The following is a 27183-nucleotide window of genomic DNA, read 5'->3' as shown; positions in this document are numbered from 1 at the left end:
AGTGTTTCTCACTTTTCATTTGAGCACTATAGGATTCACCTCACCCCCAGAGAATTCAGAAATCAATTTGACCAATTTAAGGCTGCACTACTTGGAATGCATCTAACTTCACACATGTTGAAAAGTGAGATTATGTTAAAAATTAAGCAGAAGTGGCTTAAGCTAAGATTAACTGCTTCCACATCAACAACACAGAAAAAGCAATCAAATGGAGTCAGTCTCTCCTTCCACAATAATTAAAATCTCTCTACACTCAAAATATTTTTCTATGAAGTTTTTCACTAGTGGTTTTTTTACAATCGTTTTCCTGAGTTTTATTTTCATGTGCTCAAATCTTCCTCAACTCAAAATAAGAACTAAATAAACAACCTCCAGAAGATGGTGACACACAAACACAAGAACATCCTAAAAGCCAAGAATTAGAAGTGTTCAGTGGAGCTCAGGTGCTGAAGTTCCAACCAGTTACACCCTTGTTGCTCTCCCTCTGCCTGTTTCTCTGCATCATCACCCTCACACTCCCTTACTTTGCTAACTTTTCACATTTGAAGTTTTCAGCATGTACAAAACACTACTGGATGTTGTCTTTGTTTGAGATGATGTCCCAAACACACATGCTTAAAGAAAAGAGACAGCATATCTTGGGAAACTGCACATGAGGATCTTTGGTACTCCAAGTGTTTAAGCAGATACAAATGTACTGGGGAAAAAAAGATGCTCCAAATCCTAATGTTTCTACTTACTCTGGAATATTAATGATCATTCTGCAGCAACCACTGCTCCCAAGAGTCAACAAAATTTCCATGTGGTGACCTACCTAACAAGTCCACTGTATAAGAAACCCCCTGATAAAAACATCTTCTATTGCCTACACACAGAACAGCTATTTCCTAAGCAGACCAGGTACTTTTATAGTCCTCACCAGTCCCCATGCCCAGAACAAAAGTAGTAAAGAAAAGTAAGAATGAACCATGCCAAAGACTCAGAGCTGCTTAATAAGAGACCACAAAGAAGTGTGTCTGGTTTTTACAGTATAGGAAATGCAGTGTTTAAGGATCTTTCCATGCATGTTAAAATCTGTGGAACTTGAGGCAGACAAGTACTAAATTTCATACTACTATTATGCCTTTTGTATTTTGTGTTTTCCTTTGAAATATGAATATAAGATGTGGCAAGAACTAATTTAACTTACAAAAAAATTCTTTACTTCATTAAGGGAAATTAATTTGAAAAATCCAATTTGATTGAAATATCCAAATCCAGCAAGAAAGAACATAAACATATGCATTTGATCAAACAATTATTTAACTCAATTAAAAACTCATTTATTCTACAATCTTATTAGCAAATGTTCCAGTGACTTACTAAACATTGATTTTGCAGAGTCAGTTACTTATCACTGGAAAAAAGCCAAAAACAAGCTATTCTTCAAGTCTATTTTAACTTAAGGAAATTGAGAAAAGTTTTCAAAAGCTTTTATGTTCTTAGGTACAATTTGTGTATTTGAGTACTTTTCGTACCCGGACTAAACATTATTTTAAGCAAAGTCTCAAGAAAAGCTCAGTAGTTCATCTTTACAACAAAACCAAAAGATGCTCTCCCCTTCATGCTGACTTTAAGCATACTTTAAGATAAAATAAACTGCTAAATTCAGAGAAATATTATAAACACACCAAAAAGGAGCCCTTTCGTTACTAGTGATCCATGACAAAAGCTGAGCAATGTATCTATGTTTCTGGTAATCCAGCATTTGGTTTCACTTTCTGATTTCCAGCTTAGAAAAAACACATACATTCTATTATTTCCCTTAAAAAAACCCACTGTAATTACTACAGCTGAGTAATGGTAACCATAGCTGTCCACTCTTGACAATATAATTTAATTCTTAACTTCCTGCAGAAAGGAGCTTCAGCACAGTCACGTCATATACGGAAACAAGGTCTCCATTTTGAGACTACCTTTACATATAATTTCCTTTTTTTTTAAATCCTAACAGGACAAAACTTCAGGCTTCTCAATCCGTTCACGAGCAGCCTTGCCTACCCTTACCCATATTTTTCCTAGTTTTATTTTATATTCCAGTTAAATGTTAGACATAACTGCCAGCTGAAAGTGGATTTTCATCGAGAGAGAAAACTACACCTTATATTCAGGCTTCTCCATGGTCAAATCAGTTTTCAGATTGCATATACTGGTACATTAAGCAAACTAAAGAATCCCAAAAATTTGGTTTAAAGTGTCCTGGTGGTTAGTTTGCTTTTTGGAGACATGGAGAGCAGCATTTCCTGCTCATTTCACTGTCATATGATTTTCCACACCAAATAAAAAGCATCTGAAGACCAGGACTCTGTGTGGTTCAGTGGTTAGAATATGTCATGGTTGAGAAGCAACCGAAAACGGGATGTTATAATGGGGAACATCTGGTAATTTTATCTTAAGCAGCAATGCTGGCAGTCAGTTTAGCCACTTCAGAAGAAACTCTCTATGTCTTCAGATTGCAGTAGTCATACTCCAAGACCATTTAGGAGATAACTTAACCTGACAGAGTCACAGGCTACAATGCCAACCATGGAAATGGAGTAATGAAGAGACACAAAGGAACTGCAAGACAATGAAGGCATTCAAAACAAAGCATGATGAATGCATATGGCACTCACAATGGTGTTTATTTAATGTGAGTACTCTTTGTGAGCAAGATTAACATTACTCCAAGGATTAATAAATTTCTTAACAATACAATTAAATTCAAGTATGCATTTTCATGTGTGTTCTTTACGAAGAAAATCAGCTAATGCATTTAATTGTAACATTTATATGCAAACAAACTGGAAACACTACAGCAGAAGATAAAAACCATCATTATGCTGACAAAACAAATACAAGAATGGACACTGAATCCAATAAAGCTTTTACTGACCACTAAAATTAGCAAATTTAGGTTTCTTTTTTTTCATTGATGTCTTTTTAAAGAACTATTGTTTCATGAAACTGGCAATACAGTTATTTTTCTGCATTTCTTAGAAAATCTGGCATTGTTCTCAGCCTAGTCTTAGATAATCATAAAAATATAAATCAGATACATATGGCTGATTTGATTTTTTATAAGCCTCTAACTTGAAACAACTATAAAACCACTTGAGATTTTAGAAAACAAAATACAGCATTAAACTGTAAGATTGTATACTTTCAGTTAGGCAGTTTAGTGTTTAATAAAGAAAACAAAGCTTGTAGAATAAAATTATAAATAGGTATCTTTGAGAATTATTTTCTGAGAAAGTAATCTGAAACATTTTATAGGAAAAAAAGAAATGACAAATGGATAATTTACCCTATCTTACATAGCATAGGCTTTCTAGCAATAACATTTTCCAGTGTTTATTCCATTAGTACATTGTGACCATATAACCATTTCCACAATGACAACTTTGTCAAAAAATTGGCTTTTGGTTGTTGCGCTTTTGGTTTTTTGTTGTTTCAGGGTATTTTTTGGGGGGGTAAAGAAGGGGGGATTGGTTCGTTAGGCTATTTTTACAAGCACAGTTTTAGTGATGTGTATTTCTGTACAGGTACAAACATACATACTGTTTAGAGAACTAGCATTTACACCTGCACACATGCAATCTGCCAGTAAAAGAGCAGTTATGGACTAAATACGTAACCTTTCAGGTAACATTTATAGCTCCCACCTCCTACTTTCAGTCAAAATTCTTTAAATACTTGAAACTGTTGCCACTATCTCCCCTCATTCAAAAGATGATGATACCACTACATTTTTTTGGTAGGTTGGGATTAACAGAACAGAAAGTTTCCTTTTCCATGATGACAAAAAAAGGCATGAAATATATCTGAGGTTAAGTATTTTCAGTGATTCAACATCACACTTATCTCAACAGAAAACAGCTACACAGTTTTTGTTGCAGCAGTAAGAACTACTATCAAATAAAAACAAGTGCATCCCATACTCAGTGACCACATTATACATTAACCAAAACCAAAAAGGCTAAGGTCACATAAACAGCCACTTGTATACATTTCAGAAATCAAGAGGGAAAATTATAATGTTTCAAGAATAATGCTGAAACTGTGAAATCTTTCATTAACTGCATTAACATGTAGTTTGAGGATTTAATGTCCTCCAGCCGAATTCGGCAAGTTTGTAACATAGTTAAGAAAAACAAATTATCTGATGAGATTTTAAAGGAATAAGAGGCTGACATTGCAGATGGTATTATCATTGTCAACACAGTGAACACAGACAATAGTAACCACATTTAGAAGTAAATTTTTACATACAGACTAACTTTAGGTAGCTGTTAAGACTGCTAGTGACAACATGTGAAATTGTTTCCTCAAGTCTCTACCAAACCCACCTACTACTGGTAATAAAAGAGTTGCTGCAGAAAACAAAGCAAGAGATACATTCTCTCCTAAATATGGCATGTTTTCTAAGCAAAATAACCAAGTAAAGGTCAAAGTACACATGTAGTGAATATGACACATATAATCTGCTTATGTCAAATATATCCACTTACATTTGCTGTGCGTATCTGATATATACCATTCTAATACTATAATCAAAGCTAAATGAGAACTATTGAAGCATTTAAGTGATGAAGCAAAGTAGTAAATTAGAAATGCTGTATAACTATACATACAAATTACCATTAAATAATCTCTTCATCACTTAAACACAAAAATAAAACCATTAAGATACTGGAAAACAAAATACAGAGTATCAACTGACAGAAAACTAGATCTGTGACATTTTCAATAAGGTACTTTTGTGCTAGATAAAATCAAAACTTCCAGCACATCTGCTGAACTACCTCTGACTTGACTTCAAGTGTGAGCAATTTAATCCCCAACATTAAATAAAAGGATCACTACAGCTAAAATATTTAATGCAGTTCTAATTCCCTAAAATTTGAGTGGTCACAAAGAGGAGAACAACATCTTAGAAAGGAGATAGTGAAAATATTTTTCTCTTTTCCTTATTGTATTTAAATGGCTAAGAATAATTTTCAGTACATATTTAATGCACTCAGACTGGTTCCATATTTATTTAGTACACTGCATACATTTTTTAACAAAGATTATAGGGTTGGAGGCATTTTGGGCTTTTTTTTTTTTGTTTTTTTTTTTTTGTTCTAATTCAGTTACCATAATCACTGTTCAACATCAAAGCCAGATAGTAACTTGTCTTGTTATGGGAAAGAACTGATAATTATTGTGGGAGTGAGAACAGCCTGGTCTAGTTCAAAAACATCTGTAAAATGTATTAATGCAAAAACAAAGGATATGAACATAATTGTAATACATCACTAAAACATAGTATTTGTGCAGCAGGAGAACAAAGTTAACATTCAGTGTTTTGAAGTCTGATATACTATACAAAAAGTATCAGCATCTGGAGGAAAATGAAAACAACACATTAGTGCAAAGGTGTTGCCTATTACTCATTGCAGAGGTTCCAATGAAAAATCCAGCTAGTAACAGAGGAAATGAGTTCTCTACATACAAATACCTGTATCTATTACTCTTTCCCAGAACTACATTTAAGTATTACATAACACAGTTAGTGTAGGAGTTATTTTGGTAACATGTTAAATTCCTTTAAATTACATTATGTTTAACTGGGTTTTTAAGCAGAGCTTCTTAAAACAATTAGAACAGTACAGATTCTATGAGATGTCCAGAAAGGAGAAAGATCTCCAGAAACTTTATCAAACTTAGTAGGCACTATATGGAGCAGGAGAGAACAACTTCAATCTCTCTTGTAAGTACTGGGGTATTTCTGTTTCATGGCATGCATGACTCAGTCTGCCTCAATGCTGTTTAACCTCTAACTCACCTCATCTAGAAAGCTGTGCCATCAGCACAATTCAACCACTGAATTGTTCACATTGTGTTCAGAACTGAATAAAATCTCTTGAATGAACACACACATGCTGCACGCCCGCTCACAAAACTGAGCTCGGTGTTTAGCATTTGTTGGGCAGTCATAAACAGACCTTGCCCACACAGATCTTGCCCACACATGATCTTTAGTAAGAAATGCTGATAGAAATTTATCTATGTTTTCCAGGAAAACTTTATGAAGAAGACAGTAAACAACTAGTGATAAACAGTGGCACCTTGTGCTCTCTACAGGATTAAGAATTGCTGCCTTCTCTTCTTTGACATCAGCAATGCAGGTTTAATGGTTAAAAGAATAGATTATCATAAAAATTTTGGTCTACTTAAAAATTCCTCCTCTGTTATTTCTTACTGGTGATATTCTCTCTGTAACATTAAAAACAAATGGTACAAAAATTAGAAAATTAGAACTTTTAGGATTTAAAACATGACAGATCAGGATTTGTTTCCATTTAAGATTTTGACATTTCAAGTAGTTATTTTATTTATTAAAATCACAATTTTCATGAAATTTTCAAAGGGTGACCCTGGGCCCTATTCAACTATAAAGTTCTCTTTGTTAGTACATTTATTCCGGCACTGTAATGTTATTTAATAAATGAAATACTACTACCAGTTGTGTTCTGGAATGTGCCAAAAATAAACAGCACACCATATAATTTCAGACAAAAAACTGAAGTTATATTAAATGAGTGAATAATTTGAACAGAAATATTGCTTGCTGCAATAAAAGCTAAATTGTTTTTAAGAAGCACCACCATACCATTAAAGCCCCAGCACCACAGCAATATAACCATCTTAAAGTAAAAATATCAACTTAGTGCATTTTATAAAATCATAAAACAGTTAGGGTTTGAAGGGAACTTGAAGATCCTATAATTCCAAACCCCTGCCAAGGGCAGGAACACCTTCCCCCAGACCAGATTGTTCCGAGCTCCATCCAACATGGCCTTGAACACTCCCAAGGATGGAGCACCCACAGCTTCCCTGGGCAACCTGTTCCACTGCCTCACCACCCTAAGGGTGGGGAATTTCTTCCCAACATCTAATTTAATTCTAGCCTCTTTCAGTTTAAATCTATTCCCCCTTGACTCATCCTAAAAGACCCTCTTACACCCTCTTACAGCTCTCTTTGTAGGGTTCCTTCAGGTCCTGTAAGGGTGCCACAATTTACATACTGTAATTCTGCAATGTTAGCTTTGTTGGTAGAGCTGGTAGAGCTGCCCATTACAGATGATTACAGATTATTTGCATTTGCTCTTGACTGAGCAGAATATCAACCACTGATACAGCGATCATTCAAAAGCTCAGAATCTTTCTGATCACTGCAGCTGTAACCTACACAAACCAGATTATCCATGTGATGTCAATAAAATATCATTTTTTACCCGGCAGACCACACCCTAATGCTTAAATGCTCCTTCAAAAAAAAAAAAAAAAAACCAAAAAAAAAAAAAAAAAACCACCAAAAAAAAAGCATTAAAAATATAGCTGGGATTTAGAATGAATTACTAAATCCCTTAAATCCACATCATTCACCTCTAATAACCTCTGCTGAAGGCTTTGAGAGCATGTTTAACTGAAAAACAGCTTTACAAACCTCATGTAAATACATTAGACCAGATCTATAAAAAAATGAAATAAATAAAATAAAAATCAGGCCAGCTTTCCAGGTCATTTTAATAATGGTAATACAGCTTTCTTGATTAAAGAAAAAAGAAATATCAAAGCACAGATTAAAAGACAAACACAAACCAAAAGTAATACACTGAAGGATAAAATTTTTCTCCAAATCCTAAATTTGCAGTTTAAAGGAGGCCTGAGTAAATTAAAATTAAATACTTGGTGTTGTTTCTGTTAGGCATTGAAAACTTTTAATGAAATATAATGATAGCTAGATATTTATGTAAGTAAACTTCATTTTTACCACTGAAATTCTCATTAACGTGACAGAACCATCTGAGTAGCTACACCTAGTTAGCTGAATGCATTACAACTAATCAGAGAAGCCAAGATATAGTTTTCTTTTGTCAACTGTTTGAAATAGGTATCTGTCAGAACTCATCATCAAAATACAGTCAGAAGAATTGAGGACGTAGCAAATTCCTGTATATACTCAGTATCTCCAAAATGTTATCTAGGATTCCAACTTAATTTTCATCCATTGAAACAACACTGAACCACTAACACAGTCTTCCTGGAAAATGTATTTTCAGCTCCTCTGGGCAGAAGATTCCACTTCAATTTTAAACACAATGTATACATGTGTTATCACAGGTGCAAAAAGAAAAAAATAATTTCCGTGTTGGCACAATCATAGTACCTCTAATCTCAAAGGCACTGTTTTCCAAGATTAGCTGCTAAAGAGCTAACAATTTCTTCAGCAATTCTTTGACCTATCTAACAGCATAACAAAAAAAAAGCTATCCTAATCTTCTATACTTGGCAAATTACCACATCTAATCAATCTTTTTTTGAATTTCATTTTCTAAAAACTAACCGAAGATGTAAACATTTGTGCCAAGAAATTCACCATTTAGTTCAAAATTAAGTGAATACTAAGAAGCTTTACTGTCCAAGGATTGAGTAACAAATCTACTTTCATTTCCTGCAGAAAAATGACACCTTCACCGTACAGTTTTGGCATTAAGATAATGGAATCTTCAGAAGGAAGGTAGAAAGCAATCCAAATCTAAAGGGAGAGCTATGTTTTTTTGTGAAAATGATCAAGACCTTCCATTACATCATCAAAGAATCAAGAAATTTCAAACCACTGAAGATGTTGCACTCCATAAGTTCTTCTCAAAAGAAGCAGTGGAAGTCAGATAACAGGCTAGAAAGGCAGAGACAATTTAAGATAACTCCTAAATTACTGACCTCTAACATAAAGTTCTAAAAGCTGTTTGCTTCTGTTCTTTACTGTGCAGAATGAAATAATCACTTGGAGAAAAGCTAATACTATCAATAAACTGCATACAGAAGAAATAAAGGCAAGTTTATTAGATTAGCTAAATTCTACTGATATTTATTCTGATATTTCTTGTATAATGTAACACATAGGTAATACTGGCATTGGCCTAAACAAGTTACAGAATTTAAAATGAAGATCCACAAAGAGCTGCTGTGCTAATTACAAAAGGGAATCAGGACTTCAGAAATGGCATAATATACTAAGATTTTTAAACTACTATACAGCTTCACAGCCATAAATCTCTCTATACAGAGGTCCATAAAAAAGTCAATCTGCCTAACCACAATACATCAAACTCCCTGAGCAAAGGAGCTCAAATCTCTCTAATCTCTTTAATTCAAGGCCTGTAAACCTTATCTGGTGCATCATCCTGCTACGTACAATCCACCTGAACTGAAGAGAAGAAAAACCTACACGAACACATAAATTAATGCAAGACTATCTCAAAATGGTAGAAAATCACACTGCTGGTACTACTGTAACAAGCAGAAGCTGCTCCTGTAATAGGAAGAACACCAGCTCTTAAGAGAAACGAGGCCCAAGGATCACTGCTGCAGTCTTTTAAACGCTGACCCTAAGCTGCTCGCTCACACCTCGCTTCTACAAACACTGCAACAAACTTTATGGAAGGGGACAGACCAATTCCTGCTAAGAGCAGGGGATCTGGAATTTTCGCATCTCTTCCCATCCTGTCAGAGTGTGCCACAGCACAAGGAACACAGAAAGCAAAAAGAGAAGGCTTTCAGCTGTGTTACAGCTTCACATCTTGAGCCCGCAGCCTCTGTCAGGGCCCTGCTGAGGCCAGCGTCAGTGCACCCACAGACAGGCCCCGTGAGCACACAGAAGGACAGAAAGGCTTCCTCACTGACACTTCACTTGCTGAGCACCCACAGATGAGGTTTTGCTCTTCACTTCTGTCTGAGTCAGCTGCAAGACAGTGGTAACAATCAAGTCTGGGTTCAACAACTAAACAGGTTCTTGAGAAGAAAGTGTAAAAGCCTCAGACATGAAGAAGCAGCAGAGAGTATCAAGCAGGACTAAGCATTCCATTGAGGTGCTGTACCTATTTCAAGCTTACATTCAAACAGCCTTCACTCAAAGAACTAGATGGAGTAGTAAGCTACAAGTCAAATATTAAGCTTTTAAGCAATTAAGACACAGATTTTTCCAAAAATTAACTTTTATTTTGAAATTGTTTCTAACATAAAAGCATATTTAAATCACATGGCACTTTTCTATCTCTCTAGCAAAGATGGGAATTAGGATATATGCAGTTTATACCATTTGAGGACATTCATACTTTCATCTATTAGAAAAACATGCCTTTTTTTCTTCTAAATTAAGCATTAAATTCCGAGATACTTAATCGAGTATCAAACTGTTTCCAAGAGTTCCATTATGGAGCAAGAAAACATCAAAAGTAAGTCACTGTAAAAATCACCTAACAAGCTGCTTGGACCAAAAGTAAATAAGTAAATTTTTAAGCAATTTTATTTGGACAACAAATGAAGCATTCCTGCCTTTTTTACACTGAACAAGCCAAGTTTTAGAGTAGTTTTATAAAACTACTCATACCAAATGAAAAACTTAATGTTACTAATAAAAGCACTCTTCCAAGATTTGTCCTTCCAAACTCTTTAACCTTCTCTGTCATTAGGGCTGACTGATAAGCCACCAGCTGTTTTTTTTCTTCTCGGTGCTACAATGCATTCTCTTCCTTTTTAAGGCTAGCATACCCAAGCAACAAACAGCACGACTTTAGCCAGCTGCTAGAATGTCACAAACCTATATATTTAGCTCCCATCTCATTTACTGCCATCCCTCAGTGTCAACCATTTAATGTCCCTTTTGCTCCAGCCTCCTGACATTCCTCACTGAGCTGACAACACTGCGGGCTGCATCAGCAGACACAAGATACAAGAACACACAACAACACAGCACAGACCTTATCAGTTACCAGAGACAGAAGCCATGCCTCGTCAAACACACTCAAGCAAAAGGGGTTTTGCTTCCCTCCCACCACTTCTGGACTAATTTTTAGTGTTTATAAATTGTGTAGTTGTTTGCATAAATATTACCTTTAGATCGTTAGTGAAATAGCAATTTGTTCTTTTAGTACGCTTTTGCTTTGTCTCTGCTTTGTCAATACTTTCTGTACATTATAATATAAATTAAAGTAACATTTCCTTTCCATTTAATACTGGTGTTAACATTAAACCTTCTCCTCATGCCACAAGTTAAAAGAGAATTTTAATTGGGTAGTTTCAATTCCACTTCAAATAACTAAAATAATATCCCTCAAAATGATTTTTTTATGCTACATGTTCTGTTCATGTAAAAACACTAATCTAATTACTGTCGTATTTTGGAAATAATTGGATTTTAAATTGCTTAGAATTATCAACATAAGTGAGAAAGCTGTAAAGATAGACAAATTAACAATTTCATGGTTTTAAAATGGGAATCTCCGTTATCATTAGATTCCCATTTGCAATTATTTAAAGGCCCACAGAACAGTTTGGTAGTTCCCTCCTTTAAGTGGTCATAAAACCCTTTAAACAGTAATTGAAAGATTGTTAACAGAAACTCTCTCAGGAAATCAGATCCTGTGAACAATCTAACAGTGGGCATGCTTAAGCGAGATAGTGAATAATCTGTTTCATCCTATTCACTAAGATGAGGTTTTCAGAACAGTGACAAGACATCAGTTTCAATAACACCAGGAGATGAGTAAAAATTGTTCAATTCCATGCTCTACTTGGGAATCGTGACACATTTATCTAGAGAATTAACAAGTTGTGCTGTGTGTAAATCGGTCTCCGAGCCTAACCAAGGATCCAGCAGTGCCCTCTAAGCCTCAGTTTACATCATTAAACTCATATTCCAGTAACAAAGGATCCTCAGGATATACAGTCCAACAACTAATTTCCATAATAATACCTTTTAATTAGATGTGACTACATATTACTTTACCCAAGGCACTTAAAGCTGGCAATTTAGCTGTAGACTACTTCCATTTCTCAGTAATTAGAAGTGAGAAAGACACATTTAAGTTGGAGCACCATTGCAGATAGTGGTACTATAGTTAAAAATGCTAAGAAGAAATTGAACTCTTCTTTCTAAGAAGAAATGGAATTCTTGTACATACGGGACATTATTCTCTTTTTCAATTTACCAGATAAATGCAGCTGCTTTTTCTCCTCTCAAAACGAAAAACTGACTTTGCAGAAACTGGCTTTGAGGTTATACATACTCAGGTTTATGCAAAGAAGAGGTGCTCAGTAACCATTTAATTTTATTAGTTACTGGAGCTTTAGACAAAGTTCTTCATCCCTTTAAGGCAATAGATTTTACGCTGAATTATTCAGTCTTTTATAACTCTATGTTACAAAAATGTATATTTATTTGCCACCTTGGAAGATGGGAAGAGAGGAAAAGAAACTGTACATTTCCAAATCAGAAGACCTCAATGCAGTACTATATAAATAGCAATTACTATTTTTTTCTCCATAATAGCACTCTTTCATAAGCAAAGTTAAAAATAAAGCAGTAAAGCATCTCACCAAGCAACTAAATCCCATGATAAAGATGCATAGTATTGTTTTGTGGTTAAAGATAGGCCTTACCAATTAGAGCTGTGATGAAAGTTTCCATATTCAAGCAATGTACTTCGGGAAAAAATGCATTTTATCAAGCTTCTGGAGTGAGTGAGAAAGTAAGGTGTTTAACATTCCTAAACATAAACAAGCTTTTCATTCATCCGACTGATTTTAATTGCTTAATTTAGCTGACTAAATTGTAATTTATAATCAGAGCCAATATTAGATAATTTTTGCTTTGCTCCTTTAACTTTTACACACATTTGAGAAATGGTAACAACTGCAGTCTCATTCATAGACTAGGAGCTCTATAGTGAAACAAGCTGAATTTTACCCTTCATAGGGGAAAAGTGAATCAGAATTCTTACCTCATTTAGGACAAATCAAATTCTGAAACACCTATTTCTATCGTTAAATATATTGAAAATACTTCCAGTATTTCACAAGCAGAACTATAAAACCTCACTTTCTAAGTAAACATCATGCTTAGTCATAGCTTTATACACAGTTTATACTACTTCACATTCATTAGGGGATTATTTACCAAACTAGGTCTAGAATTTCATTCCATGAAAATACTGAAACACATCAGAGAAAGTAATTTTAAATTGCGCCATCCAAAACAAAAGCAATCCCCTTTCCAAAATTTAGAACAAAACCCAATACAATTATCTAACTGGTAGCATTTCTCATTCTACTACAGACCTTACATGATATACTTCAATTAAATGTAAAAAACAGTAAGATTAGAAACTGTCAATGGCTATTTGCTGTTGCACAAGTATTTCTTCTAAAAAAAAAAAAAAGATCAATTTCTCAGTGTTAAACATATTTGAAGTGAAAAATTAAACTAGTAATTCCATTCACCTTCTGGAAATGTTACAAAAAGTCTTCTCCATATATTTACAGCTGCCATAATCAGTAAACTTGCAAATTTAACACCTAAATCTGCAGAACAGGTCAGAAACACAGAAGGCAGCTCAATATTTCCTTTAGTGTTTTCAGGTCTAATCTGCCCTGTTTGCTCTAAATGACTGGTGCTAAAAGCTCTTAGCAAACCTTAAGTCTGTGTTCCAGCTGTAAGAAGACAATACATAAAAAGACAAATGAGTGGAAACTGAAAAGCACCTGAAATATTTTAAAAAGCTCCCAACCTTGTTGGGAGCATTTAAGGGCACAAGCCCCACAACATAAGCACTGTGGAGTTCTGTGATTCAGCCAGCATCCAGCACTAAGAGCAGCAGTATCACAGCCCAGTAATACAGTGATAGCAGCACCTTTGGATATCAAGTCATATCGAATCTATTATCCTAAATATTTACATTACAACACTACTAAAAGAGCAGCTTATCAACAATTGCTACATTCAGGCTTTATTCCTAACTAACTTCTGCCTTTTCCTCTGTGATTTTTAAGTAAGGAGATGGTGCTACCACTTCTTACAGTTTTGTGATGGCCAACATCACTGCAGACACTGCAACAGAAGGGGAGCTACCTCGTATTTATCACAGGAGAAACAGCAGAAGAAAGAGTTATATCATAAGGCTCTGAGATGTACTTCAGGTTTACATGTCAGCCTATCTGTCAGTAGTGACTTAGGATTTACAGATTTATATGTTCCAGCCCCATCTATATTACAAAGCCAGAGTTTCACATCTCTCTTGCTTTTAGCTTGTCCTTCAGCTGACTCCCAGAAAGAAGTAGTAGTCCTTCACAAAGACTCAAAGGCCATTGTTTACAACATAGCATTTGTGTTTTATTTTAAATCAAACATTCCAAACCAAGGCATTCTCAAGCAATGAAACAAAACAGAAATGGAAAAAGAAAGTAAATGAAAGGAAAGTTTATTCCCCAAGCTGGATTTGTGTACTATCTTCTCCTCAAGAAAACTTATATAGAAGACAACCAAGTGACCAACATTAATGAGACCAACACTAATGTTCCTCATGTATGAGGAACAAAACAACTCTGTTCTTTTGAAATATGGAACAAATTCAGATCAGAAATGAATGCTATAGATGCAGCTTTACACTGAAAACTTTTCCTTGACAAGTGATGTATGCTTTTAAACACATTAGTAACTTCAGAAATAGCATAATACCAAAACAGCACATCTGTTTAAAAAAAACTCAACCATGTTGCTCAAAAGGCAACTTAGTCATTTTTCTTTCAAATTAACAGGCACCTCCAAGGTTTGTGGGCAGACTTAATCTAGTAACAAACAAGAGACCTTTTCCCACTGAGGGCATGTAAATTGATTTTTACCTAACCAAATTATTTATGAGAGATACAAAGAAAAGCTAGCATTCTGACTGGAACTCCAAACTATTTTAAATAGCCATTCTAGATAGGTGCCATCTTATCCCAGCAAAACACAGAGCAAATACAAGTAGCTGAGACTTGCATTTCACTGACCTATCCAGATGAAGTTACCAAACTCCTGCTGTCCTCTGCCTGGAAAGCATCAAATTACTTTTGCAAGGGCAACTCCATAAAATTCTGACTATACAAACAGTAATACCTGAACTACAGAGCTGCTAAAAGGGAAGAAATATTTAACATATGTGTCAAAAGCTGACTGACCACTGCAGGGGGAGGGGGTAAAGACAGCATGCTATTATAATTGCCAGGTTAAGTTTCTGGGAGAAGTATTACAGCTTAGTGCTATAGTTATCCTTTTGTCAGCTAATCAGAAGGGGAAAAAACATAATCCTCAATAAAGGGTTTTTCTCCCTGTATTTCCTCCTTCCTTAAAAGACTGTGCCTCTCAAATCCCCTATCTTTCAGGAGTCTGTTTCCTCTCTCTAAAGCAGAAAGAAGCTCCTGACTTTGAGTAACAAAGTACAACGATTAAGGATTCCGATGTCTAAACAGTAATTTGTAAATTCACCTGTGTGTTTTAAACACAAGCACTACCTTGCTCTGTTAAGTATTGTTTCAGCACTTACTCGTATTTCCATGTTTACTGCAGCCTCCAATCCTAGTTGAAGTACACAGGACATTAATTCACAAAAAACTACCAACAAGTTCAGCAGGTGTACCCAAGAGTACCTCACCTTGCAACAGCAAGCAAAAATATCATGCTGAAGCACATCATCATCTCTGTATAACACCCTTCTTTCCTAAAATAAACATTTCAAAGAACATAATGAAAAACAAAAACAATGTAAAACAAAACAAAATCAGTATGTCACAAATACCTGCCTCACAGCTGACCTCTTATTACTTATATTTGAACCCAGCTCTCCTAGACTGAAGTCTTGCAAGAGCAGAGATTGCCCACTGAAAGCCTGACCGCAGAGAAAACGAGATGAGCTATAATGAAAGGCACTACAGAGCAAAACCAATCATGATGGATGTTGACTGCTAGACCTATGTCAGGAAGTTCCACTGGACACTTCCTTTGCAACCTCAAATTTTGTAATTCCCACAGGTAAACATTTTCAATAAAATTAATTAGAATCGTTTTAGTAATTTCATCCACAGAAAAGGAACAGGTATCTTCAAACTATTTAGACTGATTTTCTAGACTACCATTGTCCTTTAGTACTTAGCTTCCCCATATACACACAGTCCTCTTAATCCATGGTGAAGAAGAGAGGCACCCAAATGTCTAGCAGTGGCTGTTAATGTCCTTACAAGGACCTGTATACTGATTAAAAATGAAAAAACTTCCACTGCTTGCTGCAGGCAGTGTCATACACATGCTGCACATAAAACTAGGAGTTTAATGTTATGACACTAATTTGAAAACATTACTAATACAAGCATCAACATGAAAACATGGTGTCCTAACAAATATGTTCAGCTTTCCTAGCACTACCAAGTACAACTCATTTCTTCTCCCAGATTTCTAAATTTACTTTGAAATATATTAAGGGGAACATCACCAAAGCAAATACTACTTACTAAGCTCTTACTTTACCTGTCTTACTTCCACCCTACCTTCCATTTCTTTTTATTTACACACACAGAAAGACCACAGGATCTGCAAACAGCAAAAACAGCGAGAATAAAATGGGATGAAGAACATTAACAGATAAATGACAAGGCAATCACCTGACTTAATTCCACTAAATTCTTCAAGAGTTTAAGAGGGAAAAAATAATGGAGATATGGACCAAGTTAATTGGTACTGGTGAGCTGCTGCTCAGCCTGCAAGATTAGTGTAAGGGACTAAAGGACAGAATTTTTAATTCCAATGTATTTTAGATTGTCTTCCATCCTTTTGCCTCCATGTACAAATATGCTCTGGAGATTTGACCAGCTAATCTGTGAATAGAATTATGACAACATCTGTCATCCTGCACCAAAAAACCCCAAAACTAAAACACCCACCCGAAAAACAACAAACCCCAAATCCCCCAAACCAGCCATTGAGTGTTTAGCATGGTTCAAAAAAATTTAAAAAAAACTGTCAAAAGGTGATTCAGACAGTGAATAATGGAAAGATATCTAATAAAACATTAGATAAAAGGGGTAAAAAAAAAATCTTCAGATATTAAGGCAAGACACCATTTTAATAGCATCTAAACAAAGGGGCCCTTTCTCAATCCATATCCTTACCATGTGCAACCAGAGCACATAAAGCCTCTCATTAATACATAAAGTTCAAAATCAAAATTAAATTCTTTGTTCCCATTACTTCCATTAAAATGTTTTTCCAATGACCCTACTAAGACTGAAAATTAGTAATCAAACTACTTTAGTTATTTCATATACATTTGTACTTTCAGCAGTAGCTGACCATTTTCCAAATCTTCCTGCAGCCCTGCCATTATTCTGCATTCCAAGTTTATGTACAGAGACCAGTTATATTCTCTCTTTCCTTCAAATTGCAAGGGTAAACAAGGCCTAGTCTTTTAGCTTCCTTCCCTGTTTACCACTAGGGAGTGAAAAGCTTAAGTGAAATAATCAGAACAATAAATAAATAAGATGTTATCATTTTCCTAATCCATATTAGGCATGCTATTAAACTCTGATATTACAAATTGAAAAAGGATTTAAACACTTTGTCAGTAAGTTCCCCATAGTAAAATGAGTCCCAGTGTTGATGGTTGTGTTGTACTAATTAAACAGCTTTAACTAAAATGGTCAGAAGTACGCACAAGCTGTTTATCACTGCTGCCCTTTGAGCTGCACTATCCTCTAAGGACACGCTACTTTAGATGCGATAATTACTGACTTCTTACATTTTTACTGAAGAGGCACAGAAGAGTTCCAACAGAGAATTTCACATTAATCAGAAAGAACAGGGTACTTATTAATAATAAAGCCATGATTATAATAGGAAAAAAAAACATTTATTCAGTTCAACATTTGTAGGTACTAATTCCAAGAACTGTTTAAATTGATATCAGGCAGAAAGTTTAGTCTCATCTCTCTAGGGAAATTTGAGAAAATTAATCATTTATCTGAAGCATAAGAAATGCTAAATACTTTTAACTATTCACCCACAAACAATAGCTTATCCTCCATTCTTCTGCTTGTTAAGAACTCAACAATTTCTCTGACATCTTTTCTTCTTACTTTTTTAAATTCTGATGGAAGTTATTCTTCCATGAATTGGAAATGTCTTCAAACAGTAACACCAAAGACTTACACAAGAGTACAACTATTACTCTTTAGGGAACTCACTTTTAACTTAAGGGCAAAATATGGACAATTAATGGAATTTCACTTCTTGGGTGCCTTCTGCAAAAGTACTCTCTCAAGTTACAGGAGCATAAATACATGGTTCAGAAAAGCTAAGAATCTCAGTTTTAATACTAAAATTTCTATGAAATTTAAACACCTTTCAAGGGTACTAGAAGAAAACAATACAAATAGACCCAATTGCATAACAGTAGCTTTCTATGAAAAAAAATGTGCCACAAAGGGTATCATCCCAGCAGTTACACAATTTATCAGACTGTGACTACATAATGGAAAAAATCTCCTTATTAATACAACACACCAAAGAAAATTAATTCTTGCTTAGCAAGATTTTTGTGTATCTTCCACTTACTAGTACAGAAGCAGAAATTCAGACTGCACAGTCAGCATTTAAAAACTACAAGCTTTTTCAGTCAATTAATTTTTTGGCAAGTTGAATCTTGCACTAACTGTGGCCTTCAAATAAATATTAGATTAAAAATACTCAATATGCACTAGCACAAAAAAAAATTAGGAGCCTTCAGGGGATTTTATAGATTTATTTTAGCTTTAAAGTTTATAGATTCTTTATTTTGTGTGGATAACCAAAGCAGAGTAAAACAGTAATATCAAAGTGATGCAGGCTAAGAAAATTTACTGTTTCATCTTTTGTGTATGTCTATATATACACATATATAAAGCATGTTTGTTAAAACTTATGGTTTAACTACACCACTACTTTGATGCATCACAAGAAACTTAGGATTTTGTGCACAAAATGGCACTATAGTACTATGCAGCATTCACTACAGTCAACTAACCAATATCCTCAAAATTCTAAGTCAAAAATATTTACCATAACAAAAGCTTATTAGAATGTCCTAACATTTTGCCGGTTTTTTTTTAATTTCTCTTGGTAAAAATAGTAAATATACATCAGAAAACCAGTTTCTGATCACTTTTCTCTGAGCAACTTTAGGTTTATCCAACTTTATACCACTTTATATCTTTGTAATGCATACAAGACAGTCAGTTGGAAGAAAATTATGGCAATAGAAAGAATCAACTAGATTTATCTGAGAAACTCACTCTCATAGTCTATACAGCATGTCTTTCCTACATCTGGTAACAACTAAATTAACTGCTGAATATGAGTAAGAAGTTTCATATACTGCTGTAAAAATTCTCACAGGTAACAATTTCTCTTTTTACACACAAATTTATCTTCACTGGTGAAATTAATACTTATCCATGAATTTTACTTTTTTTTTTTTTTTTTAAGTAAGTTGGAATCACTGTACTCCAGACCTTCTAAATGCTGTGCTGGCCTAAATTCAAAACAGGTTACTTAATACCTAACTTGCAGAAAGATTCTGGAAATGGCCTACATACCTAATCACAGCTTTTTATTTGTATGCAGTGGTATATTCTAGTTATTAACCAATTATTAAGGCTGGGCAGATCCCATTCCAAGTAGCAATGAACAAATCCAGGAGCACACAGGGAACACCAGCCTTGGCTCCCCAGTGAAGCCTGAACTGCCAGGTCCCACCACAGCAGCAGAAACTTCCCATTTTCTAGCACACACTTCACATCCTCTCACAAGAGCCAACAGCCTTTTTATTCCAGGTCACATGCACACAAATCACAAGCTGCTCCAACTTCCGAATGCCTAAGGGTTTATTAAAATAAATTAGTGACCACTTCAAGGCCGTTCTCCTAAAAGCAAACAAAGAGCTAGCAGTAGCTAGTGAAATCATTTCTTTGTCAGAAACTAGAGACAAACTCTTTCCTGCTCATTTACACTATATTTGATAATTAACTGGCAGTGAAGAGCTAAGCTGCTAAACCCTGATTTCTAGAACAGCAGCTTAATAGTTAAGGGAAATCCAACACCTTTTTTCTTACTCTCAATCCTCCTACAGCAGGTATCAAGCTCTGTAAAAACTACAACAAATAACTTTGGCAACTCTTCACAAAGAATACACTGTCAAGTTATGAAACCAAGGTTTCAATAACTAGGAAATGTTTTAAAAAGCCACTAAGCAATATAATTCTAAGATATCTGGAGGTATTAAATCCAGAGCTACTTACATGGCTCTGTGGAACAACTGCATAGGACAATGGCTCTCAAAAAATCTGTAACTGGTTTTGGTGTAGGGACACGTACATACACAGATGTATATAGACACACATGTTTAATTTGGAAGAAAAATGCAATACAAGGGGAGAGAGATGTCCTTAGTGCCAGTCAAATTGCTTTAAGACTTTTCCCAGTACAGGTGTTTTAAACCCAAAGCAAAAGAAGTACATGAAAACTTGAAAACTGAGAAAAGACATTTGTCTAAGTATTCAGTTCTGAATAAGGACTTGCACCTAATTTTCTTAATGGAGCATGGCACAGCGAGGTTTATGTAGAGGCCTGTATGGTCTAAGCAGCACAGAAATAATAAAACTCCATTTGGAGAGCTTAATCTAATTAAGCATACAAAGAAAAGCCACAGAAATACACAAGTGTTACCTCCATTTTTGCTGTTCTGTACTTTCTTCCACTTTATATCACTTTAATGTGTAAATCCCTTATTTGGACCCTGCACTCCTCTACTGCAACAGAACCTGTAAATTCTGTCTGGAAAGAAGAACATGGTTTCTTATTTTGTCACTGATCAATGAAAACAGTTGGAGGTAGTTGGGGTAGACTGGTAGATTTTAAAAGCACTGTTCTTCCCAAGTAGTTTTTAGAAACACTTCAGATCAGATGAATTCAAAACAGTTCTAGTTAAATGAAACCATTCTCCTTCAGAAGGTGAGTGCACAATAGAACAGAACACCCCACAGAGTGCACAATATTGACAGGCAAGCAAAGAGTTTTGCTTAAGCAGGGTGGGGAAAGAGGAGAGGACAGGACAACCAACCCTGAGATAAAGACACTTCTATAAGCAACAGAACTGGTTACACAGGTATGGGACAAATAGTAATTGAGACTAAGTACAGTCTCCAAAAGGTCTTTAAAGGGCTCCAAAGCATTCTGCAGCTGACGTAGAGACACACCAAGAAGAAAAAAGCACCATCCCAAGAACTACTTTCCTCCTAAAATTCACTTCACAAGTGTCTCAGGATGGCAAACACTTTGAACAAGATAATTAGGATCTTACATCTAAGGTTTAACAATCCATACTAGTTTGGTATTTAACACAACCTTCTTCCACTCACACTCACTGCAAATCAAGCAAAGTGGAACACACACTGATTCCCTAGTATCCAAAGCAACTCAGCGTGATCCAAGGGTAGCATCACACAAAATTTACATTTAAAGACGACCACAAGGATCAAAAAATTATTTAGGGACTAAAAAGATATACTTACATCTGGATATTCTTTTACAGGCACATATAGTTTCTCTTGTAACTGTACAATAGGTCCCACAGCATCTGGTAATTCTGCACTTCTCTTCTCCGTACTACCATTTAATGTGTCGTTATACATGTCTTTCCGTACTCTGCTAATTTCTGTGGGGGGAAAAACGTATATTAGCCATTAAATACAGCAACAGATTATAATCTAACATAACAATCTTCTCTTTTTACTATTTCCCGAATCTCAGTGCCATTTTCTTCCTCTTCTCATGAACATCACAGTAGCTGAAAAATCTGCTCTGGTTTTGTCTATTTTCTTCTGCTTTGTTAGGGGGTTTTCAGCTGGGTTTTTTTTTTTTTTTTTTTTTTTTAAATTGCAGCACCCATCTTTATATGTCTTTCATGTCTGTAAATTTGCTGCCTACTCATCCTGTTTATGGAATTCAGCTATTGAAGTAAAAATTACATGCACCTCCTCAGAACACTTACAAGATTGCTCACATCATTTATAAGGTGCATAAAAACAGTTCTTTTATGGTTTTTTTTTTTATAATAAAGCAACTAGAAAGCCAAAAAAAAAAAAAAAAAACCATAAAAATCTGTGCCCAACATCAAAAAAAAAAAGAAAAATGCATCTATGTAGTATTTTTGCTAGTTATGGGATTAACTATAGCTTGGAAATTAAATGGAGCATCTTTTATCTATGGGAAATAGGACAACTTAATGGTGCAGCTCATGTACACATGGTGTTACAACAAACTGGTAGATATTGTTTGACTGACTACCCCCAAAGAGACAATAAAAATAACAAAGTCAAGTGTGTTATCAGAAACCTGGGTAAGCTCTCTGTGCACCCAGAAGCCCTACTACTTCATTTCAAAGTAATGAAAAACCCCTCAAGAGCACCAGGGAATGCTGAGAGTGAATTTTTAGGTACTGTTTCTACCATTTGCACCTGTGTTACTCACACCTTGAAGTATTTATTAGGAAGAAGCAGTTTAGTAGTTACAAACAAGGTATTAAAAATGAGTAATTTAATTAAAATCTACATTAGTGTCACTAAGCTATAACAGTCTGAAAATGAGCACAAAACTTCCTTTTGTTTAACCAAAAAAGACATTTCAAAGAAGTTACATTTTACTTCTCTATCTGTTGAACATGGTATTTAAATTGCTGCTATAAGAATCAGAAGTTTCACATTTCATAACTTATGGAGTCCCAAATAGGGTAAAAATCTTCTCAATGAGTTTATTTCAGTATCACTGAATAACTACTTAAAATTAATGTATTGATCAAGTTTCAAACCAAAAACTAACATTTCAACAGGTTTGTTCCCAAAGCATAAGACTGACAATAGCATGGGCTGTAAACAAAGCAATCAGTAAATCCAGTCCTTTACTTAGAATTGCAACAACTGCTTTCAAAACATCCAGAATAAAACATGACACTGAAAACAGAAATCTTATGTTTTCATCTAAACATAGGAAGCCACAGAAAGAAGTCACTTGAAACTCTAGCAGCAGACAAGAGATTAATATAACCTCTGTTTCATAATCAGTTTCTTCTCTGGCAAATGATTAATAGCTGAGATTTCACCACCTGAAAAGCTGTGGGGTGGGGGAGAGCATGCGAAAGGAGACATCTCTGAAATGCATATTCAAGAACAAGTTGTTTCTCTGCTGGAAACTGACACAGTCATGTGTACTGTATCATGATGGGGTAGTTAACACCTGTTTACCACGGGGAACAGAAATTTTGTCACCATATAATCATAATGGAAGGGAAAAAAATCCTCATCTCCTTCTACACAGACAATCTTGGCAATGAGTACAAATTCCTCAGAACTACAAGCAGTATTTATACCGGCTTCAGTATATAAAGAAATTCTTTAGCAGAGCTCTTTGAACAAATTCTACTATCTTTTGGCATACTTTGTTCCCTTTTCATTCTCTTCTGATTTCCCATTAATTTACACTACACTGAAACAAGCTAGGCACTCTGTAGAAGCACTGAAGCCTAAGTAGCAACATGGTCATTTCTATTTATATTTGGCAGCTACTGAGTAGCTGCACCAAAATTTTCCTTTTAAAATCTATCTTTCATGCAGAATATAATCATTAACATTGGGTATCACAGTCTTCACAGGAGAAAAACTTTTATTTTAACCTTTCCTTTGTGTACATTCAGAACACACACGGGTAGTATGAGAGCTGGCTTGAGGACTTCCCCTCAATTTCAGCTTGTGTGAAACCTAAACCATCTATCATGCCTCCAGCTTTATAGAGATTGAAGACATTCAGCAACTCTGTGGTGTAGAAAACTCCACTACAGGACCAGACACCTAAACTTTAGTTATCCTGGCATGTGTAAGTTGGTATTTTCTCTATCTACATCCAAGCCAGCAGTAACAATAACAAACATCAGGACAGGGACAGTCACCTACAGCAGTCAGCAACATCATCTGCTCCTCAAGTGCTACCATTTCTTCTGCTTCTTGGAATTTTACCTTCTCTCTTGTCTTAGATACTTCCTCCAAGACCTCAGAAGAAATATTCAACAGCAACAGATGAAATAACAGGCACATATTCCCAGTTTTCTTTAACTGCTGATCCAGTCTCCAAACTCCACTTCTGCACAACACATTATCTATGAAACTCTCCACTTCTCTTCAGTTTTACTGAACTGAAGGACTACTGCTTATATGATAAAATAGTTAGATCAAATCTCTAGGTCAACCACTATCTCTTAATCCTAACTATAGATGGAGTACAACCTGTTTTCTTTCCTAAGGTACTAGTGCAGCTGACCACAAGCATTCTCTCAAATTCACAATTCATTAAGTTATCTGTTTGATATGCCTCCTGGGGTTTTTTTTTTCATGACTAACAGTTTTCTCATACCTGCCTCTTGTTTAATCACACCTCTGGTGCCTCAACAAGACTCCACACAAAGTATTGAATTTTGATGACATAACCTCTCCTTTTACCGTCTCCATCACACCCAATTCAAGATTCCAGTCTCTTTGAGTATCTTTGCCACTCACTTTAGGCAGTTACGTGTATTGACAGAATTATCTGGTACTGTACTTTCAGCACTTCCCTCAAGTTTACCAGGAATTAGTAAGGTTTCAGAAAGCATCACCAGCAGCACATTAGAGGAGATAAAAGCTCTGCTTTCTCAAGCTGCAGCAAGTACCATTTTATTCTGTTCTGAAATACATTAAAATACCTAAAAATCTGAGGAGCAGTGCTAAAGTAGGAAGGTCAAATCCTCCAAGCATACCTTTTTATTTTTAGCATTGAATTCACATATTAAAAAAAAAAAAAGCCAAGGAAACAGTCTTTTATTTAGACTTATTTCACATTTCTGACACATTGCAAGTAGGTCTTCTCTTGCCCAAAAGCTTCTTTGGTATGTCTCTCATGATATCACACTTTTCAAGTTCATTTATAAAGTTTTAGCTCCTTCACATTTACAATTCTTTAGATTCTTCCCTCTCACAGAAAGCCAACTGATTAAAAAATAAGGAAAGCTTTACTTTCCAAGCGAAGATCTAAGTACAATTCTAGGTACTTTACCTCTGTCTTAATGCTGCAGTGGTAATTGCATTGTATAACACTCTAAAGATTTAACAGAGTGTTAGTAAGGAGAGATACTTATAACAGTAGATATGACTGAAAAAAAAACCCAAAGGCATACAGCAGCTTCCCCAAATCTCCAAAACCTGTGAGTTCTGCCAATGCATTAATAGATTTAAAGGATATACGTTCCCATCCCTACTGTAGGCAAAAGCAGAAACTCAAAGAACTTCAAAATCCACAATATTCACCTGTAACAATACCCTGATTGTTCAGCAGTAAATGACAAATTTGTCTTGCTCACAGCAGGGTGGTGGAGAAATAAATTTAAAAGAAGAGACAAACTGGTTTCAATATCTTTATCTTGTTCCACCTTAATTCAGCATGACCTAGTTAGCCATGGTAGCAATGATATGCATTCTGGTCCAGAGGACATTTTTATTTCTCTGTCCCTGAAACTATACAAGTAACATAATCTTTTGTTTCCTTTATCTACAGAGCACATTTTTCAATCTCTCTAATACCTTTCTAAGATATGTTTTGAAGCAGGATATACTGTTTATACTGCGTACTGTTTATACTGTCTACAGGTATGTACTGTTTTGATTTCTTCATTAAACTTAGAGTATTGTTCCCCTGGAATGCACAAAGAACAGTGTTCATGTGAGTGTTTGCCATCACATTAGACACCATTAAGAAGTTACTCATTTTCAGCTGTCAATTATTCCTTCAAAGGAAGTGAGACTCTGCACATGTGTTTAAGACTGATGGGGTTGCAACATAAAATGGGTTTACATAAACCATTCTGCAAGAATATTCAAAGCAAGAAATCACTGAAAAGATTCAAATCCTTCCTGTCCCACCACTTTGCAAACCCCTTTCATCACCAGTGGCCACAGCTTCACTATTTCTCACCGTGAAAGCTTCTTCTACATTAAAAAGTTTTATCTTTTGGAAGAGCAGCAGACTTACTGTTTTTAAATTGATGCATTCCTCACTGCAGTTTAAGCTAGAACTAAGAATGTGAAGAACTAAAATAAGACTAAGACCATGTTAAGTCATCAACACACACAGAATTTTATTTTTGAAACTAACAGAAGAGCACCTTAACTATCATTCATTGTTTTTACAATACACACCAAGTGGGGCTGGAACAATCCAATAGCCAAAGTCAGCAAGAGATGCAGAATTAATCAAAACACTAATCATCTTCTAACACCAGCAGGCATGCTTCCTTAACCAAGTGAAGCACGAGGCTTTCAAAGATTCTCAGGCACAAGCTAGTCTCCATATGAAAAAATAGTAAAGTTAGGAGCAAATGTTTAAAGTTAAAAGTTTTAGAGTTATGGTAAGAATAACAGCTATGTTCATATAGCTAAAAATCTACATGGTACTTGGATCTCACTGATGCATAAAACATCAGTTTCAGTTTTCTACTTTCTCAGAGAAATCAAGTTATGCCCAAAATATCAACGACATCAAAATTTCTACATGCAGCCTAATTTTATGTATTTTGACAGGCAAAAATAATTCTTATATTTTTTTATTACAGAATATGACACTAAACTGAAGCACAAATAATGCCTTCATATTTCCAAAATAGCTTTTTGCAAAAAGTGAAGAATTCTAATAACTATCTATCAGAGACCACTTTCAGTGAGTCCACTCAAATGCACGTGATTAGCAGGCATTGCACTGAGGGGGAAAGTGAGGAACTGAGTCAAGCACCTTCTCATTCTTTACTAATATGCAGTGTAGTTTTTTTTAATGCAACAAAATGCGTGCCATAAGTGAATGTTTTTTCAAAGTGTTTTTATTGCACACAACTGCTGCTAGGTCATCACTTAAGGCATTTTAGAGTAACTTCTAAGGAACAAAATATTTTTTCCATTTTCTTTGCTATCAGGTAAGTCCCTAAACTAGAAAAAAAAGGTTACAGACACTAAAATAACAGACATAAATTTACCACTTCATAGGATCCAAATGCACTGAATGCAGATCCACAACTTATACATGCAGGCAACCAATTCCATGTGCCATTAAAGCATTATCCATTAATCAGACAACTGCAACTAGATACCAGTTAGTTTTATCTAATACACAGTGTGTCAATCAGCATCCAATAATATTGC

The 27183-nt window shown here is 35.2% G+C and overlaps 1 protein-coding gene across 9 annotated transcripts in view; it reads right to left on the bottom strand.

The window, feature by feature from the left end:
• QKI (QKI, KH domain containing RNA binding) overlaps positions 1-27183 on the bottom strand; it is a 145896-nt gene that overhangs the window by 87569 nt on the left and 31144 nt on the right. For 8 of the 9 annotated variants that reach the window (XR_009418173.1, XR_009418174.1, XM_059469371.1 and 5 more), the window contains exon 2: positions 21484-21626. Coding sequence is in view for 7 of the 9 variants with exons in the window: in XM_059469371.1 (XP_059325354.1) it covers positions 21484-21626 (143 nt within the window). In the remaining 2 variants the exon portion in view is untranslated. Of the gene's footprint in view, positions 1-21483; positions 22646-27183 lie in introns of those variants that run through there. The other variant, XM_059469373.1, reaches the window with a different exon arrangement.

This window comes from Ammospiza nelsoni, chromosome 3 (genome assembly GCF_027579445.1).
Source record: "Ammospiza nelsoni isolate bAmmNel1 chromosome 3, bAmmNel1.pri, whole genome shotgun sequence".
NCBI classification, from domain to species: domain Eukaryota; kingdom Metazoa; phylum Chordata; class Aves; order Passeriformes; family Passerellidae; genus Ammospiza; species Ammospiza nelsoni.
Note: the sequence above shows the minus strand (reverse complement) of the source record. Positions and strands in the feature narration are given on the sequence as shown.